We start from the raw sequence: 20,904 nt of genomic DNA, 5'->3' as shown, positions 1-20,904 counted from the left end.
TTGGTTCCTTCTTTTTTTTGTTCTGGTATCTAGGACGACGAAAAAACCCCTTCTTACGTTCACTCTTTTTGTTCTTGTATCCTAATGGGACGCGACCCAGTCGTTTCAGTCTTTTTTGTCTGTATTCTATGGAGAGCGCCCAGTCGGTTCAGTCTTTTATGTTCAGTATCTAGACGCGACCCAGTCGTTCAGTCTTTGTGTTCTGTATCTATGACCGGACCCAGTCGTTCAGTCTTTTTGTTCCAGTATCTATGGACGCGACCAGGTCGTTCACTCTTTTTGTTCTGTATCTATGGACGACGACCCGTCGTTCAGTCTTTTTGTTTGTAATCTATGGACGCGGACCCAGTCGTTTCAAAGTCTTTTTGTTCTGTATTCTATGTCTGTCTCTCTCTCTATCTGTCTCTCTCTCTCTGTTTCTCCCTCTCCACCTCCCCTCTCTATCTCTCTCTGTTTCTCCCTCTCCATCTCCCCTCTCTATCTGTCTCTCTCTCTATCTATCTGTCTGTCTGTCTCTCTATCTGTCTCTCTCTCTATCTGTCTCTCTCTCTCTGAGGGGGATGTTGAGTAGAGGTCTGATGTAGAGTTGCATGGCTGAGAGAGCGGGGGAGAGAGAGTGACGTGTGTGTGCAATGTTACTGTTTAATTTGGCTGTTATTGTAACGTGTGCATTCTGATACAGCAACCAAACGGTCTGATGTCTCCCCTCCAAACAGGTTAAATTCACATCCAATCAGAAGTGCTAAAACCTACTCTGCCCTCTTTGGGCTAGATTAACCAAACTGGTCAGAACCTGTGTTGACCCTCTGCTGACCCTGTGTGAGAATACCTCCAGAAATATACACAGTCACACACATATACACAGATGTATACATACCCTCTGCTCAGGCAGACTCATTAAACACAAATGCGTGTTTTGGAGCATGCCCCTGGCTTTCCGTAAATACTTTATTTTTAATTTTTAATTGTGCCGTCTGTTTTGCTTAATATAAGGAATTTGAAATGATTTATACTTTTACTTTTGATACTTAAGTATATTTTAGCGACTCCATTTACTTTCGATAATTAAGTATATTTTAAACCAAATACTTTTAGACTTTTACTCAAGTAGTATTTTACTGGGTGACTTCACTTTTACTTGAGTCATTTTCTATTAAGGTATCTTTACTTTTACTCAAGTATGACAATTGAGCACTTTTTCCACCACTGCAGTCACATCAGGAGAATAATGCCACACCACTGAAGCCAAACCATGAGATCACACCAGGCCAAGTGGAGAACAAATACAAATGAAATTGTTAGGGATGTTGCCACAACAACAAAGTATAGGCCTATACTTCTGTCACGTTCTTCGTATGGAGGAAGAGAGAAGGACCAAGGCGCAGCGTGATACGAATACATTCTTCTATTTATTTAACACGAAACGAAGAACACTTAAACAAACTAATCAAAACGAACGTGAAGCTATATATATAAAGTGCAACAAATACATAGACAATAACCCACGAAATCCCTAAAGAATATGGCTGCCTAAATATGGTTCCCAATCAGAGACAATGATAAACAGCTGCCTCTAATTGAGAACCAATCTAGGCAACCATAGACATACAAACACCTAGACTAGATAACACCCCAGAAACATACAAAACCCCTAGACAAGATAAAACACATAAATCCCCCATGTCACACCCTGACCTAACCAAAATAATAAAGAAAACAAAGATAACTAAGGCCAGGGCGTGACAACTTCATTTGTATATCTCTGTGTTCTCGGAAGCCTGTTTGATTTCTTAAAGCTAGTCCTTAGTTGCTACATCCATTTTTGGACTTAAATTGATTCTTGAAGAATATAACTTATAAATGCCTCATGAGCTTTGTAAATAACAAACACTGTATAGCCTCAAAACATAGTTAAAACTGAAATGTTTATATAATTGATGGTCAGTCCTCTGTCAATGAATATGAGTGGTTACATTTCTCCAGACCCACCCCTCAGCTTCTCTCTCTCTCTCTCTCTCTCTCTCTCTCTCTCTCTCTCTCTCGCTCTCTCTCTCTGAAGGAAAGCCACCAGGTTCTCTGCTACAATGTGCCGTTGGCTTGGCCTTGCAGACAGGCTTTAGTACACACTAGTCCAACTGATAACAACTATGAGGTCTGTACTGTTCCCACACATAGTGTAAACTGGTTAGGCTTCCTTCCGTCCACAGTGGAAGAGATAGCATAGCTACAATGTTGCATTGCATTGAAGAATGCTTTATCCAGTGGGGACATGTACCCAGCTTTGTTCACTGGGTACATGGTTGTTTGTAGCTAGTTGGCCGAAGCAGACACAACTGACACCCAGAAGTCTTTCCAAGCTATTGTTCCAATGTCCAACTGTTCCACTGATAATCAACATCATATGTACCCTGTAGTATAATATTATAGTCCATTAAAATGGGATGTTGGTGTTGAAGCAGACACATGCTACACGTTGCTTCAGAGTGGTCAGACAGAGAGGGAGAGAAGATGAATGCAGGGGACTGTAGTATTGTTCTACCACTGCTGTGCAGTGACACTGGGACAGTTTGAAAAACACACTGGATACTGGAATGAAACCCCAAACATTCCCAACACTTTCCCCACTACATCTTTAATATTCATTTGATCACTCTGTTGTCGCAGATCATTTTCCTGCGCAGAAGGAAATGCAAATTGTAGTGTATTCAAGATTTAAAAAGGCTTCTAGAGTTTGTAATTTCCACTTTAAAATGTCAGACTTGATTTGCCCTGATGAAATATGTATCAACCCGTACAAAAATGGCCATGAATTATAATTATTCACATTTCCTGTTGCTGCAGGATGATTTTTTCTGCTGTGAGAGGCAGGGTCAAATCTGTACAGTGCAAACTGGACTTCACCTTGAACGAATAACGTACTGTAAATCAATGTTACATAATACATTTAGCCAGTTACAATTTGACTCAATCCTTCATGCAGCATACTGTATAAGCCTGCATTCATACAGAGCTGTTTGACTGTGTGTGGTGGGGAAAACATTGGTTGTGAAAAATACTGCTCTTTTGTACTCTGGGATTATCCCAGCAAAAGGAATGTGTCACTTTTTAAAAGTTTCACAAGTTCAATGGGTACAATCCTGTTCATGAGGAAATTATTAATTCGCATCACGCTCAAATACACTTTGTTTCAGTGTGCTTATGATTCAAGCCATGTGCTGGGTGGCGGGCCTCTCTATTCGTTTATTCTTGTCCTCTTTCTATCCTTTGTTCTTCTCCAGACAAGATCTGTGACCAGATCAGTGATGCTGTCCTGGATGCTCACCTGAAGCAGGACCCAAATGCCAAGGTCGCCTGTGGTGAGTGAGGGTGGAGGGACACATTTAAATGAAACACAGAATAACAAGATGTTTTGTGAGTGAGGGCCAAACACATTTGAATGTAACATCCAGAATACACGGTTGCTTGGGTTGGGGGACATATTTAAATGAAACACAGAATACAAGGTTGCTTGTGGTAAATTAGAGGGAAGGGGACACATTTAAGTGAAACACACAGAGCAACAAACAATAACAATGTTCCAAAAGCATTTCACCTTTTATTCCTACTGAGTTATGTCTGAAGCTAGCACTTCTTTCTACTTTGTTTGAACTCAAACCCTTTCATATTCTCTTACATAACTTCTTAACTTTCAAAGAAATAAACTATTATAACAGTTGGGACACAACACATAAGAAACCCACTGACCCCATATTGGGATATTGACCTAATGACACAAGTGTACATTCTACACTATGAACTCAAAAAAATAAATGGTTGTTATTGATCCCTAGCTAAATTTTGAAATACCTTACGAATCAATGACACACAACTTGTGACACACTTACATAGAATACCACTGATCTGAAGATATAAAGTGTCCTAGGTTGTTCTTACATAAGTACAAAGTGTCCTAGGTTGTTATAACACAGTTCTAAAGTGGTAATGCTTATCTTCACCCTGCGTAGAGACGGTTTGTAAGACTGGCATGGTGCTGCTGTGTGGAGAGATCACGTCCCGGGCCAAYGTAGACTACCAGAAGGTTGTCAGAGACACCATACAACACATCGGTTACGACAACTCAGACAAAGGTGAGAAACAGGCTTCTGTTGTATCAAACAGGTATGTTTTCTACTGAAACGGATTGGTCTATATCCATACTGTAGTGTAAGGAAGCACAATCCAGGGAATCAGAAACATAGAGGGTAATAATAATGACTCTCTTTCTCTTCTCTTCACTTCCTCTCCCCCCCCCCCCCCTCTCTTCTCTCTCTCTCCACTCTTCCTTTCCCTCCTCCTCTCCTCTCCCCAGGTTTTGACTATAAGACGTGTAATGTGTTGGTGGCTCTGGAGCAGCAGAGTCCAGACATCGCTCAGGGTGTCCACATCGACAGGAAGGAGGAAGACATGGGAGCTGGAGACCAGGGTCTGATGTTTGGCTACGTACTGACGAGACAGAGGAGTGCATGCCTCTCACCATCGTCCTGGCTCACAAACTCAATTCCAAGATGGCCGAACTCAGACGCAACGGAACCATCCCCTGGCTCCGCCCCGACTCTAAAACACAAGTGAGGCTGAGAGAATTACCAATGAACTCTCTCTCTCCCTCATTCTCTCTCTGAGGGGATATGTGAGGAGAGAAGTGGTGTAGGGTTGTATACAGGCTTCGCATAGCAGAGAAAGAGAGAAAGGGAAAAGAGAAAAGGGAGAGAAGTAAGGAAGAGAGAGAAAGAAAAGTGAGAGGTTGCCACTAGGAAGTTGTTACATGAGTCCATTTGACTAGTCTGTTTATACCGCTGATGGGGATGAGTTGACCCCTAACCCCATGTAGTAAGACTAGTCTGGAGTAGAAGAGACCGGTTGTGCTCTCGTAAATCACAGCAAAGGGTCGTTATGATCTCTAACCCCCTAGTTCTACTCTCCTCCTAGTCTCTACCTCTCCTCCTAGTTCCTACCTCTCTTTCCTAGTTCCTACCTCTTCTCCTAGCACCTACCTCTTCTTCTCCTGGTTCCTACCTCTCCTCCTAGTTCCTACCTCTTCTCCTAGTTCCAAACTCTCCTCCTAGTTCCTACCTCTCCTCCTCGTTCCTACCTCTTCTCCTAGCACCTACCTCTTCTCCTAGCACCTACTCCCTTCAACATTCACAGATATGAAAGGACTGGATAGGTGTCAGTAATGTGGTGGAAGCTCCACTGAGTTTTCCCTACACTACATGTCTTAGGTTCAAGTTGGGAGAAGGGGCAAGGAGCTGAAATGGAACAGACCAACATCCAATGGATTCCTTCCTCAGGCAGCTGTAACCTAATGGGCAATTCTCGAGTTCCTGAGATTCCTATGAGCGGGAAGTGAAGAGGGAAGGGTCTCCAGTTTAAGGGGTATTTTTGAGGGGGGCTGGAAGAGGACTGGCCCAAAATAGGACCTTGTGAGAGGGGTTACATTCAGGTATTTGGGGGTGGAGGGTCTGAGTTGAACTCCAAATGCCATAAATTGTCATTTTTGAGGTGATCAATCTCCTGTTGGGTGAGCTCCAATTGATTGGTTGATAAAGCTATTAAAGAAATATATAAAATCCATCCACGTCTGAAGTTCAGTTCAGTTCACCAAGGCCCTTAGAAAACTTTATTGATATCCAAAAACATTGACAGTATCTTGCCTTCAGGACTGAGAAACACAAAAACAAATCCACAACAGAACATCCCTCATCCCTCTCTCCTCTCCTCCATCAGGTGACAGTACACTACGAGCAGGAGCACGGGGCAGTGATCCCTATAAGGGTCCACACCGTGGTCATCTCTGTTCAACACGATGACTTCATTGGCCTGGAGGAACAGAAGGAGGTGCTCAAGGAGAAGGTATGTGGTAGATGCTACTGCTAGGAAGATGATTTCAGTACTCGGCCAACGTATCTGTATGTGTGGCCCTGGTGGTGAACGCAATGTAAAGCACTTTGATGCCGAGTGAAATCTATTATGCCCCTCCCACCAGGTGATCAAGGTAGTGGTTCCAGCTAAGTACCTGGATGATAAGACCATCTACCATCTTCAGCCCAGTGGACGCTTCGTCATCGGAGGACCCCAGGTGAATTTCAGAACCTAAATGGGTGCAATCACGCATGTGAACAAACACAAGTTTACTCACCTCACCTTCACACACACATCTCTCATTCTTTAAAGACCAAAGGGTATTATGCAAGATCAGATCTTAAAGCAACCATCATATCAACCCCCTCTTCCTCCTCTGCCAGGGTGATGCTGGAGTGACGGGTAGGAAGATCATCGTTGATACATACGGAGGCTGGGGGGCCCATGGTGGGGGAGCTTTCTCTGGTAAAGACTTCTCCAAGGTGGATCGCTCGGCTGCCTATGCTGCCCGCTGGGTGGCCAAGTCCCTGGTCAAGGCCAAACTGTGCAGGAGGGTGCTGGTTCAGGTGAGGTCTCGTCACAGTTCTCTAGGTTCTCCACTTTATGGGTTCTCCTCCTCAATATAATACCAACCAAATACATTAGTTCTCCTGACAGATCTGACATCAGTTAATTCCTTTTTACTTTATACTGTCATGATTGTCACTAATGCTGTAGATTTCATCAGTGGTTTGTGTTAAGTCTCAAACGTTGACGTTAGCATTCAGGGCATTCTGTGTGTGTGACTGTAGGTATCCTACGCTATCGGAGTGGCCCACCCTCTGTCCATCTCCGTGTTCACCTACGGCTCGTCACAAAAGTCAGAGAGAGAGCTGCTGCAGATCGTAAACAAGAACTTTGACCTACGACCTGGTGTCATTGTCCGGTAAACACCTCACCTTTGCAGTCACCCCAGCTGGTCATCAAAGGAAAACTGTTGTTTGTAACATGTAGTCGTAGATCATTGCACACATCACTATTAAACATAGAGGTTTATATCAGCTCGAAGGTCATATTATTAGCTCAATTACGGAACCCATCTTGAGAGCTGCAAACACCTCTAACGTTTTAGTTCACTCAGTTCACGTTAGTCATGCTTATCATGTCATTGACAGATTTGTGTGGACTTTTAAGTTACTCAAGCAGTCGTAGTGTACATTCGTGTAGCAACTGCAACTGATATGTGTTTTATCTCTCTCTCCACAGGGAACTGAACCTGAAGAGGCCAATCTACCAGAAGACAGCGTGCTACGGCCACTTTGGCCGGAGTGAGTTTACCTGGGAAGTCCCCAAGGAGCTCAACTACTAAACATCTCCCCCCCGTGGTCAAGTATATAACAAGCTCTTAAACACCCCCGTGGTCAAGTATATAACAAGCTCTTAAACACCCCCGTGGTCAAGTATATAACAACTCTTTAAACACCCCCGTGGTCAAGTATATAACAAGCTCTTAAACACCCCGTGTCAAGTATATAACAAGCTCTTAAACACCCCCCGTGGTCAAGTATATAACAAGCTCTTAAACACCCCGTGGTCAAGTATATAACAAGCTCTTAAAACACCCCCGTGGTCAAGTATATAACAAGCTCTTAAACACCCCGTGGTCAAGTATATAACAAGCTCTTAAAACACCGTGGTCAAGTATATAACAAGCTCTTAAACCACCCCCGTGGTCAAGTATATAACAAGCTCTTAAAACACCCCGTGCAAGTATATAAACAAGCTCTTAAACACCCCCGTGGTCAAGTATATAACAAGCTCTTAAACACCCCCGTGGTCAAAGTATATAACAAGCTCTTAAACACCCCCGTGGTCAAGTATATAACAAGCTCTTAAACACCCCCGTGGTCAAGTATATAACAAGCTCTTAACACAGGGAATCTCTATTCTCCCCCTCTCTCCTCCATCTCTTTTTCTATCACATTAAACACTTCAGTCAATAGAGAGGATGAACTCACTGTGATTTTAATCAGACAATCCACACATTTTCATTCAGATAAAAGGTGTCCTTTGTGTCTCACTTATGTGCCTTAGTATCAAAACAATGACATGTTAGAAGTATTACATATGCAGAAGTATTTATTCACACTCACTCTGGACAAATAGTGATTCCATTGTCACTTCTGCTATTAAACAAAGAAACAAAGAAACAAATTAAATTAATAAATAAAGTTAAATATATATATATATATATAAAGCAGAGCATTTAGCCTCAAAACTGTGAATTGGTGATGTGCGGTTTGACTCATAACCAGCAATCGGGTTTAGGGGCATGAAATACAGTATTGTGTGGATGAAGGGCGGGTGAGTGGCGGGCAGGTTGAATAAAGAGAAAACAGTGCATTAAAAATCCATAAATATATAATTCTTGTGCAATTCATATCTATGGGCTATTTTTATCTGGCGTTAGTGCATAGCCTGCGCGCCTAACTGTAGTGTGCCAAATACATGCAAATTCTCAAATGCTTTTGGGAATTTGGACAGAAAAAGTTTGTCGACCCACTGAGGCAAAAAAGGACAATGTCGGAGTTTAATTCAATAAGAGAAAAGCTGAGAAATTGAATGTTGAAAATAAATAGAAGGGAAGGCCAGGGAAATATTTGGTAACAGTGCCAGCTATGTTATGTGTGATAATTGTGAGGCGCTATACAAATTCGATAGTCACAAGACCTGGACTTCAAAATGCACGTCAAGGGAACTGTTCGGTTCAGATGGGTTAAATGGAAAAGTGACATAACTGTAGGTCTACACCCTTAACATAACCTGATATAATATTAACTCCTGAAAAATGAAGCATTTGTTGCAGTAAAATTATACACCAAATGTACATTTTGACTCGTAACAGGAGTGGAGAAATATTATGAGTGAGACAGAGTGAGCGGTTAGGGTCCGTCTGTAAAGGTGGAGGTGCTATCTTTATCAGCATCATAAAAGCTGATCGTATTTCAACCACATAAAATATGCATCCAAGCCGAACTGAAATCTTATCAAAAACATGTTGGGTCATTTTAACATTTTAACAGCTTTTAATTTCCTGAAAACCAATCAAACTGATTTTATTTGGGGGGGATCCCTTTTTTTTTGGTATTGCACCGGCCCCTAAACGTATTTTCTGCAATTGAGAAGCAGAGATGAAAGAGAAAACAAACTTTACTAATGTCAACTGGATTGAAGCATTCATTCTATTGATTTATGCACAGCATGAGGGTGTTCAATTAACACACACCTTATTTGCAATATTCACAGAATGCCTTGCCTTTCGAGTGAATTGTAGAGTTACCACCCATTACTATTTGTTAGTGGCAGAGACATGGTTGTTGCATTCATCCATCAATCATGCGTTCCTGTGACTTTCACCAAGTGTGATTCTAAGCAAATATGTTATTATTGTTTCACACAATACAACACATATTTCATAAGGCCTGCAACTCACATCACTATATATTGCTAAATGATGTGTAATTCCGATTGGATTCCAGACAGATTGGGAATATCCAACATTTGGAATTTGTACTCACCCGCAACCTGCATTTATAATGACTGCCGGGTTAGGAAGATTAAATGACTGCCGGTTGGGAAGACAAAAATATCGGCGCATGTGAGGTCTACACCTGTTGTTTTCGGCGCATGTGATAAATACAATTTGATTTGATCTAAACTGGAATACCATTACAGTAAAAGGCGCAAGAAATCCAAGTAACAGATTGGATTAGTTTCGAAAAAGTTATGTTATTTATGAGTAGCATAAGATTAATTAATCAATCATCAATCAATGTACATGCAAAAACATATTGAAACATGTTGACAGCAGATGGGAGTTTTATTCATAACATTGCTAATTTAGCTAGCTAACATACATTTTGAGAAAACAAGCTATATTAACTGGCTAGGTAGTAACGTTTGGTGGTCAATGAGACTGAGAGCTAGCTAACCAGCTGAGCTAGCAAACAATGTAACAAGTATCATTTCGGATTTGAAAAATACTCCATCAATTTGCTCTGCATTTCAGGAGTCACAGTAGCAAATACTCCTGGTGCACTATTCAATGATTTAGCCATTTAAACATGACTTTTGAAGAAAACCCTGTTTGTGCCGTAGCCCTCACTGGCTTTCATGTGATTTAGGGTGCGTTCGTAAATTCAATCAGGAGTGCCAGAGTGCGCTCAGAGTGCTCTCAGGAAATTCATAAATTCAGAGCATTGTCAGATTGTCAATTCGTAAATTCAGAGCGTTTCGTTCTCGCTGCGTTCAGAGCGGACACTGGACACTCGGGCCGAGAAGTAGGGTTGCTCGAGTGTTCTGGCCTAGCTTGCTAGTTACTTCCAGCCACAAACGAGAGAACAAATCACTCTGACCATTTCACTCGCCCTAGCAGAGCTGGTTAGGCTGTTTTCATGTTATCCAGAGCGTTGGTGACTGTAACTGCTGCAAGCTAAAATGTAATTACGCTCTTTTTTGCCGACGTTTACTGACACCGGCCATATTCAACGGGTGTTGAGCGTTCGTAAATCCGTCAGTTATTCTGCGCTCTGGTACACTCAGATGAGAGTGCTCTGAAACCAGAGTAGATAGTCGGAGAGAATGTAACCTTAAACGTGAGCTTTTCCGTGTGGGATGTCAGACTCGACGACAGTTGTTACCCATTGGAGCGCTGCGATTGGTTGTCAAACATTTTGGGGCGGGGCTTAGCTGAGGGTCAATTGTGACGCTCGTCACTACTTTTTAATGCTTTTTTATGTTTATTCAGAAAAATATACATGTAGTGATGTCTTATGGTTGTATTGTATTGTAATTTGAAATGTTATATTAAAACAATTAAATACTAAACGATTACAACAAAAAAAATATATATATTATCCCCTCCACTCTGTCCATATCACCTCAAGATGGTGCTATAAATCCTGTATTGGTATTCATCCATAATCGAAGCGGGATATGTATCTGCGGGGTCAAACCACAACCTTCAATCAACCAAATATTAGAAGGGAGATCACCCTCTAACTTGGTTTTCGGATGTAGTTACAACTCTTATCTTTGCTCTGTATCAAACTGGTTTATATTATATGTAGATTTGTAAAGATCAAATTCACAAGTCTTAATTTTGTAATTATATCATCAATACTGCAGAACAGTTTTTACAATGCACTACTACTATTACACAACACCAACAACAGGTATGCAGTCAGACGACACAGGTCTCTTATCCCAGGGAGGTTTTGAGCTGTATACTGTACCTCTTACCAGTGTGTTACAGTTGACCAAATCTAGCAGTAGAAATAGCTTTGAAGAATAAGGCTTTATAACCACTTATAAGGCATCATAAGGATGCTTAATAACTGTTCTTAAGGCCTTATAATGCTTTATGATGTGTCTATGAACCCCTGCTCAGTCCTGTTTGACTAAATGCTATTTGTATCTTCATCTGTAGTCTAGAGCTATTGTAGAGCTGCTGCTGGGATCTCGCTGTAAACAATATTTGCCGCCTTGAATGAACTGTTCTCATCTCTGATGGCTGATAAGGTTTGATGTATTTAGTATTCTGACTTGATTGTGAGTTAATTCTTGTGATTATTTTACTATAGGCATAAATAGTCTATGAATAAATTGCCAAAGTGCATGCTGCCAACAGTAGGTATATTATTTTGTGGACATCTTAAAGTTTCTAAATTTGTACAATTGTATATGCCTGAGATGGTGCTTTCTGAGGATAATAACATTGAGCTTCCCAAACAAACATGACAGAAGTATTTTATGTTGACAGAATTTCCCTCTTTCTTCCATTTTCTCAAACCATTTGAGACATTCACTTGAGTCTTATTTGAAAAGCAGTAATAATCTCTCTCTCGCCGTATAGAGGTATTTTGTATAGACTCTTGTCTGTTTACATTATAAGTCTTACTCTGAGTCACTGGGCCCAGTATTTTTTTTAAAGGCCCAATGCAGTCAAAAACTTGATTTCCCAGTGTTTTATATATATAAAAAGGGCTGCAGTGGACCTTTAAGGAACTAGTAGGGGAATATTGTATAAAACAGTCTTCCAAAATGTTCCAGAGTGCAGAGTTAGTGAAACATGAAGGACTTGAAATACCTCACAGATGCTTTACCTGCACATTGTTAAAAACCATCCTGAAGGGGTTTCATTTTATCTACATAAATGCGGGTGTTTCTGCCCTTCTTCACCCTCTGCTCCGGAGTCATTGTAGCCTTGTGATGTATTCAGATGTACTGATCTAGCTATCATCTGTTCCTCTGTCCCAACCTTGTTGTCCTAAGGAAGTTTGCCCCCCCGTCCCTCTTTACCTAGAAGTTACTGTATGCTGTTCTCGCCCCACCCTCAAACTCACAGTCCTAACAGTTGGCGTATAAACCTGAAAATGTAAATAATTGTTCACAATAAAAATATTTTAAAACATAGAAAGCTGTGTATAGAGCATGTTTGGGTTGTTATGCATGGTGTTATTGGTTTTTATTACATCCACATTCCTCAGAAACTTGGTATGCAATGTGTCTACATATCACTGTTCCAAGTTAATATATTATATAGTAGAAAGAGGAAGGGAAGCGCTACTAAGGTACACAATAGTACATTTGGTAGACAGAAGGTGCTCTTTGGTAAAAGGGGTAAATTGGTCATCAAAAAGAAAGGACCAAGGCACTCTTCATATAATTGATTAAAATGCCTTTATTGGTCTTTTGAACATGCCATACCAATAAAGGCATTTTAATTAATTATATGAAGAGTGCCTTGGTCCTCCTTTCTTTTTAATATATTATATATGGAACTTTGATAACTTATTTGTATAATTTCCAAGACATGTATTTTATTCCATTGACATAATTAGGTAGGCGAGCTGACAAGGTAAAAATCTATTGTTCTGCCCGAGCAAGGCAGTTAACCCACTGTTCCCCGGGCGCCGAAGATGTGGATGTTGATTAAGGCAGCCCCCCGCATCTCTCTGATTCAGAGCGGTTAGGTTAAATGCCAAAGACACATTTCAGTTGAAGGCATTCAGTTGTATAACTGACTAGATTTACTCCTTTCCCTAGCAATGAATTGTTCGTAGAAAGGGGATGAGAGGGTGAGTAAAATAAACTAAAGATGTTAATAAGATATTACTTTATTGATCCCCAGAGGAGGAAATGTGTAAGAGATGGGGGGGGACAAGAACACTGAATGATGAAATACAGGTTAAGTTATTTTACAGTTTTATTGTAGAACAATTTAAGGCAATTATACATTTTCCTTCTCTCATTATAACAAACACTTAACCTGGAACATCTCTTTCTTTGGTTTCGTCAAAATAAAAAGGCACATACATGTTCTCTACATTTCAGTAGAGTATGGCACTATTTTAATTTGGATATCTGTAGGTAGGTAAGACCTTAATGAACATACCAATGAGGACAACAGCTAGATAGAGGAATGTTCTCTACTCTGTGTGAGTACACGTGTACCAACTTAGAGTCTTAGAGAGACCTTTGGATGTAAAAATAAAACGCAACCAAACTTTAGCGATTATCCATCAACCGTATTCATGATGTCTGAATGAAGCACTTATAAACACCACTGCTATTTCTACAATATAGTGTTGACCTTCTTTGATAAAGCATAGAACCAGCTCCATATGTAAATATATGGTTCTGTATAGAACATAGAACCAATGGAACCATGGCGTGACCAACAGGTCAGATATGGGCAGAGCCAATGGCACTACAATATTGAAAAGTAAAATCAACCCACTGGTCAAAACAAGTTCCCTAAATCACAATATACTTTAAAAAGTGAAGTTTTGTTTAGAATCACTGATTGCAGCCAGCTGGTGATGTAACAGATTCCTGAGAGGCAAAAGTTTGAAGGTAGATCAGTAAACAGAGAAACAGAACATTGACAAGGGTCATATTCATTAAGACATTTAACGGAAAATGTTTTATAATGTTCCAAAATTGACTGTGAAAATTTGAATTTTTCATTGGACAGGTAGTCCAGTTAGTCCCTCCCTGTTTCAGCCAGTTTATTTCCGTTTGGTGACTAATGACCACGATGCTCAGCGTAGACATTAACCCTGGCCCAATCCTAACCATTAAAGAGGAAATATGCTAAACTGACCCTAGATAAGTATCTAGGTGAAAACATCATCCTACTTCTTGAAGCTCTCTCATATGATTTGATAACCTTTGGCAGAGTAAGTCAATACTTGGTAAGTGAGATTTATTAAGACAGTTTCAAGAAAATAGCATTTAAAGGCCACTTGAAAACCGAGATTCAATTAAATCAGAATTCAATTCATTTTCTGGCACTAATATCCCCCATACAGATAGATGATGAACTTCATGTTGGGGATTGGTTGGCATAGCATTCAGTCAGAATACACAGGCCTTATACTCATCCAACAGTTGATAAGGCCACTTTGAACCAGTTGATAGCAATAGAAGAGCATGGTGGTCCCGTGTGGCTCAGTTGGTAGAGCATGGTACTTGCAACGCCAGGGTTGTTGGTTCGATTCCCACRGGGTACCAGTACGAATGAAAATGTATGCACACACTACTGTAAGCCGCTCTGGATAAGAGCGTCTTCTAAATGACGTAAATGTAAAAGAGCTCTGTGCAGTAATCTGTGTCTACACTAAAAGGCGCTAATGGACCACTTTCTCCCTCCACAAACACCAGTCTACTAATGTTTACTATTAGATTAACTTCATCAGTAAGTGACAAACTCTCTCAGAATCACTTTCAAGCTGTTGTGATGAATGTAAAACTATAGGTTCTACATATCGTTCTGCAATCCACCGCCGCTAGGGTGGCAGGTAGCCTGCGCTTAGAGCATTGGGCCAGTAACCGAAAGGTTGCTAGTTCAAATCCCGAGCCAACATGGTGAAAAATATTTTGATCTGCCCTTGAGCAAGGCACTTAACCCTAATTGCTCCAGGGTCGCCGTTGATAATGGCTATGACCCCACTCTCCACGGGTCTCAGCCAGAGTTGGGATATGCACCMAAAAAATATTTTTATAATAAATCACATGCGTATTAACACATACTTGTACATGTATGAAATAGGACAAATATAAGCACCACCAATTTATTATTCATTATCATAGCTAATGTGGCAGCTTTGAAACAGTGGAGACAGATTTGCATAATAAGATCTCTTAGCACAAGCTCTGAAATGCAGGAGGATAGTTTGGCACAGTGTAGTTCCAGGCAGGAGAATGGATACGGATGGTTTTCTACATTCTATGGAAGAACAGCAGCAAGTAGAAGCTCCATCCCGTTCCCTTTTGTCCCTATGCCAGGATAAGCTAAAGGAACAGAAAGCCAAAGCCAAGAAGATAACCCGGGTGTAGGACTGTTCTGTAGTTTCAGCGTTCAACAATACATTGTACCCTTGCAAAACAACTGACAAGTTGACTGAGACGGTAACACGCCGTCTGGGACGGTAACAAGCTGTCTGAAGCAGAAACAGATTGACACGCAGGCTGACAAATAGAAAAAAGGGAGCTCTGAAATAGAGAAGGCGTGTCCACTCATTGTTTCTTTGACTATAAATAGATTCTCTATTTTTCAGACTTTTTCAGATTTTCTGTGATTTAATTCGATCAGCCCAGGCACAGCTCTGGCTTGTATTAGCTGGTTTACAGTTTAAAAGTTTAAAATACAAATGTTTTGGACATTACATATAAAATACTATTGGAGGTTTGGCTTCCCATATACTCAAGTTTATCTAATAACCATGAGGGAAAAAAACAGATATTTGTAGTCTGCATTACAATGTCCAGCTTTATAAGGCATGTTTACATAGCTTCAGTAGAAAAATAAGGTAATTCTGGCAGCCAGATATTCCCAGGTTTAAACCCGGGTTTCAATGACCAAGATACTGTTAATCAGAAAAGCATCCATGTCATGAACACATTCGTTTTAGCTAGTCTTTCACTACATGTGAGGAGAGTCAACTTAACCATTTTAAATATTCCATTTGGCATATTGGGAGCTATGTGAGACCCGGGTGTCATGGTATTGTTATTGTGCGTTTTAAAGAACAAATGACGGCAGCTTTTTGCCTTGTTGTTTGGACTCTAGAACTGGGGGTCTGCTGTCTGCTCACTAAACGGTCTCTGAAAATAAAGAGATTTCATGTGCAAATCTAACATTACACAGGCCTAGCTCTCCCACACAGCCAGTATCTCTTTTCTCTAATGCATTCCTCTAGTTTTCCTTCAGCCTCTCTTTCTCATGATATAGCCTCTCGCTCTCTCTCTCTGGCCGTCTGGTGGCCTGCCCTCCTCTCTTAACCTGCGTCCAGACGACAGTGACGTCAGACAGCAGCAGGGAAAACTTCCTGTAAAGCACAACTCCTCCTTTGGCTGGAAAAAGGGGGAATGAAAGAAATGGAAAAGAGGATTTGGTTCCTTTAGTGACGTGCAAACACAAGCATTGTCTTTTGAGGCTGGGACAGGGGAACAGTACCAACTCCCATCTGCCCCATAGTGTCTACTCCACTCCCCCGGGATTACGTGGCATTGGCATAGTCGACTTCACACCATGCAATGGTGGTGTTTTGGCAATGGATACTCAGAAGTCCCTCCACCTCCCCCAGATTAATAATGGTACAGGCAAGCTCTCTGGCTTCTCTCCCAGGGACTACAGCATTGACATGGACTCAGGGGGGTGTGGAATGGGACCTCCTAGGGACTCCACTTTGTGGCCTCTCCTGTTGGGCCCCAGGGCTCCCCCTCTGGCTAGCACCATCACAGTATCTCCTGTGACGCCGGTGAACTCGAAGGCAAAGGTTCCGTAGAAGAGCATGATGATGATGCAGAATACCCACTCAAAGATGGCCGACGCGTGCTGCAGGACGAAGCTCTCCTGGATAAAGAACACGCCAGCTAGAGGCAAGAAGGTCAAGGAGCAGCTCTAACAGAGTTACAGACAGTGACAGAGACTAACCCACCTAGAGGCAGGGAGGTCAAGGAGCACAACTAACAGACAGACTGACTGACATGAGAAGAGGATGTCCAAGTCCCAAAACAAACCCTAGCCCGGGCCCTATGCACTAGTGGAGAGCTGTAGAGAGTGGATGTATCCTATATTGGACTACAGCAGCAACATTCCTATCCACCTTCAACTCCCTATTTCATACCCTCTCTCCCCCCACACTCTCCAGCTCCTCCACCCCCCTCCCCACCCTCCAGCTCCTCCACCCCCCTCCCCACCCTCCAGCTCCTCCACCCCCCTCACCCAGCTCCTCCACCCCCCATCCTTCGCTTCTCTCCCACATTCCAAACACCCCTCCATCTTCCCTCTGGTTGTGATAAGTAGTATGAGCCTTGACTTAACGCCTCATCTCCTGTTTCTGTAGCGTGAGACAACTTGATGTACCTGTACCCCCCCCCCCCCCCCCGGACAGGGCAGGGCCTTGGTTGTGAAGATAACACAGATCTTATTGAGTCTTTTGCAGTAAAGGATACTAAGCACCAGGGTGATGAAGGCCAGTAGTGTCATGCCCAGTCGTAGGTGAGCCAGGCTGTATTCTCCCTGAGTCTTGGCCAGCCTGTAGGTTAGAGCCGACTGAAGACACACAAACAGCATACTGGTGGGGAACGCTACCCCTGCACCCACATAGTGGAGGATCTTAGCATTGTCCACCTGGGAGGGAGGGAGCGAGCGAGAGGGAAGGTAGAATGAGAGAGATGCATTTATTAGCATAGGCTTGATTTTCATTGTCTCAATGGGCATTGAACAAGGCACATACTAAATACACTGAAGACGTCACATTGAAACACATGATGGCATATGATGCTAGACAAAAGCCCCCTCTGTTCCAGCCTCTAGTGCTGCTGTGGCTCAATTTGGCCTGAAGAGGGCAGCAGCAGTCAGTCATTGAAACTACTGAGTCAGGTAACTCAGTGACCCTGCTGTGTTGTCAATGGAGTCACCTGTTACTTTTATTCTTTCTTTAGACAGAAAAAGATACTGTAGAGACAGGGATAGAGGGAGTGGGAGCGAGAGAGGGTGGGGGCGAGAGAGGGGGGGAGCGAGCGAGAGAGGGGGGGAGCGAGCGAGCGAGGCCTCAGTGGCACCAGACAGACCGATGGAACCTGATAACAGAACACACACTCAAAGCAGCTTTAAACAATGCAGGGTACTGACCAGACCAAGGGGACCGACAGAATAAATGTTTGTTTGTGTCAAGTCACCTTTAGCAATTGGTAGTTCCCCCAGAACTACTACAATCCATATGAAAATGACAAGTTAGGCTAGCTATTATTAACTAAGACAAAGGTCTAATTTATCAGACCAAAGGCTTCGGTTACAGTAACAGCTTTCCGTTGCCCTCACTAACTCAGTATGAAATGACAGTAGGTTTTCTAGGCTCTTCCTTAAAGACCAAATTAATTACATTTCTCTCTATGGCTCTTCCTATAAAATCAAAGACAAAACAGCCAGAGATGACAGCTACAGTATATAATTACTGTTGACATACAGATAAAGACAGCTTGCAGTGCAGTAACACCTCTCCCTCCTCTCATCCCTCTCCTCGTTAGCAGTGTCCGTTAGGTAAATCCTATTGCTTCTGGTCCAACACTTTCCTATTTAGCTGTCACACACTACAGCGCACACAGACACGAGTTGAGGAAAGGAAAGTACAGCCTTTCTGCAAGTCTTTCCAATGTAAACCCCTTCAGCTAGCCATTGTTCTAATGCTGCCCGCCCAGCCAAAGTCTGCAGTTGACTTTGGCAGGCAGTAAATGCTAGGACGTCATCAATCTACCTGTTGGAGGCAGGGTGAAGAGGCTGTGTAACACAATGACATTATAGTCATTTAGCAGACGCTCTTATCCAGAGTGACTTACAGGAGCAATTAGGGTTAAGTGCCAGGATGATGCAGAACGTATAAAAAAAGAGGGGGTTTTAATAGTGAGAGAGCAAATAATAGGCTTAGAAAGGATCAGGTAGGAAGGATCATTCAGAACAGGGAGAACTGGAATGGTGAAATAGGTGTAAAGAGAGATGTCTGTGGCCCAGAGAACCTTCAGTTGTCTCTAGGAGAGAGAAGCAGACTGACTACCAGTCATGCCTTTCCCACCTCCCTCCGCCCGCCTGCCTCATCCCCTCCTTTCCTGTGGTCTCTCTCCCGGCCAGCGCCCACAGAGAGAACACCCAAAGAAGTGTACTATTCACATCCACCCCTGGTGTGTGTGTGTGTGTGTCTCTGGGGCCATCTATTTCAGGTCCTCTCCTGTCTAAAAGGATCCGAGTCAAAGAGTCCTGCCCTGCATAACACAACATGATGTCCTAAAAGTGTTATTATAGCCTAGTACTTTTAGTGATTGTGTTGCTTCTGATGCTCTCTGTGAGGCTTTCATCTTAGTACTGTTTGTGCTACTGTTCCATCTGCAAACACTGCCTATTGTATTTTCACTGCTTCAAATTGGTCTACTAATGTGAGTGTTAAATATGCTATGTCTATGTATTTATGTAGCTATACATGTATAATATATATATATATATATTTGCATTGCTTTGTGCAGCAAATTTTTTGAATTAATTAAGTTTAATAGAATTAAATGTCATCCAACACTACTGCGGTGGGGACTGGCTAAGTTCCAGAGTACAGAAAGTTCCAGAGACTGGCTCTGATTGGTGATTGAGTACAGAAAGTTCCAGAGACTGGCTCTGATTGGTGATTGAGTACAGAAAGTTCTAGAGACTGGCTCTGATTGGGTACAGATGGGGTCTGTGACACGTGTGCACACAGTCTGCTCCTGGCTGTAACAAACACACATGCGTGCCGTGATGACTCACTTAAACCCACCCCCCCGTAAAATTTCCCCTCAGTTTTTCACAACGCTCTGCTGGCAGACAGACCCCAGAGGATAGGAGGGTTAGAGGGAGAAAGGGAGGGAAGTGAGTCACTGATGCTACTCCCTGCTCTTACCACAGATCGAACAATGAGACAGATATTTCACTGGATGTATAAATATGAAGCATGCGCTTGGCGTTGTCACTCACTACCAAATATGGTAGTGAGAGGAAGCCCACTGGCAGGCAGTGGGAGAAGATGGAACTAGATGGATTTTGGTCGACATTCTGCAAATCTTCTTATCGATGAAACATTTGATCTCAATAGCGTTTTCTGTTCCCAAAACTATAATCTGTTATGTACAGAGTAGACAAATGTTATATATATTTTTTAATTGCGTTGTTTAGAAGGAGTGCAAAGTCAAATTGATTTATTGCACACGGCCATGTCACAGAATAGGCGTTCCCTAACGGAAATATACAGATGTACGTTAGAACAGGCCAATAGGATCTTGCTAGCTCATGCTTGGCTCTGCCCACCTCCATGCTTGGCTCTGCCCACCTCCTTGCTTGGCTCTGCCCACCTCCTTGCTTGGCTCTGCCCACCTCCTTGCTTGGCTCTGCCCACCTCCTTGCTTGGCTCTGCCCACCCTCCTTGCTTGGCTCTGCCCACCTCCTTGCTTGGCTCTGCCCACCTCCTTGCTTGGCTCTGCCCACCTCCTTGCTTGGCTCTGCCCACTATGACATCTGTTCCCATAGGAACCGACAGGCTGTGGTGTTTCTTGCTTTAGTGATAAAAATCTTTGCTCTTACTTTCGCTTTGACACACACACACACAGAGGCTAAAGGTGTCCGCATGCTTCCCATCTGAAGCAGTTATATTATCGTTTCGGTCTTCTGCAAAGGTTTTTTCGGCAGTTTGCGCACACAAAAACTCTTCCTGAAGCAAGCCGAACTTCAGTCTCCGAAGTCTATGCCCTTTCTTTGGTGATTGGTCAACAGTAGGGATTCTTCAATGAAGTGTCTCTTGTTGAATGACAACACAACTCGTTTTCATGCACATTGTTTTATTTAGAAAAACTGCACCAAACATCTTAGATTTAAAATTGCGCGACTAAGATCTCCTCTACAAAAAACGTAAAAATGAATGACAACTCAAGAAATCTTAG

General features: G+C 42.4%; 2 protein-coding genes across 2 annotated transcripts in view; one reads left to right on the top strand and one right to left on the bottom strand.

Annotated features, from left to right (window-relative positions):
• The window catches only part of LOC111952013 (S-adenosylmethionine synthase-like), a 17,667-nt gene extending 5,312 nt beyond the window's left edge, over positions 1–12,355 (top strand). Inside the window, 9 exon segments of the mRNA XM_023970417.2 lie at positions 3,279–3,356; positions 4,005–4,127; positions 4,349–4,477; positions 4,480–4,604; positions 5,764–5,889; positions 6,023–6,115; positions 6,282–6,464; positions 6,690–6,823; positions 7,144–12,355. Coding sequence (XP_023826185.1) covers positions 3,279–3,356; positions 4,005–4,127; positions 4,349–4,477; positions 4,480–4,604; positions 5,764–5,889; positions 6,023–6,115; positions 6,282–6,464; positions 6,690–6,823; positions 7,144–7,246 — 1,094 coding nt within the window. The 3' untranslated portion in view covers positions 7,247–12,355.
• A 771-nt stretch (positions 12,356–13,126) lies between these two features.
• The window catches only part of LOC111951897 (transmembrane protein 150A-like), a 59,903-nt gene continuing 52,125 nt past the window's right edge, over positions 13,127–20,904 (bottom strand). The window contains exons 7-8 of the mRNA XM_023970217.2: positions 17,401–17,578; positions 13,127–16,818 (exon numbers count right to left, since the gene is read on the bottom strand). Of these exons, the coding sequence (XP_023825985.1) occupies positions 16,574–16,818; positions 17,401–17,578 (423 nt within the window). The 3' untranslated portion in view covers positions 13,127–16,573. The remainder of the gene's footprint in view (positions 16,819–17,400; positions 17,579–20,904) is intronic.

Source organism: Salvelinus sp. IW2-2015, linkage group LG25, assembly GCF_002910315.2.
Source record: "Salvelinus sp. IW2-2015 linkage group LG25, ASM291031v2, whole genome shotgun sequence".
NCBI lineage: Eukaryota > Metazoa > Chordata > Actinopteri > Salmoniformes > Salmonidae > Salvelinus > Salvelinus sp. IW2-2015.
The sequence above is the reverse complement of the archived record's forward strand: the minus strand, read 5'-3'. Positions and strand labels throughout refer to the sequence as shown.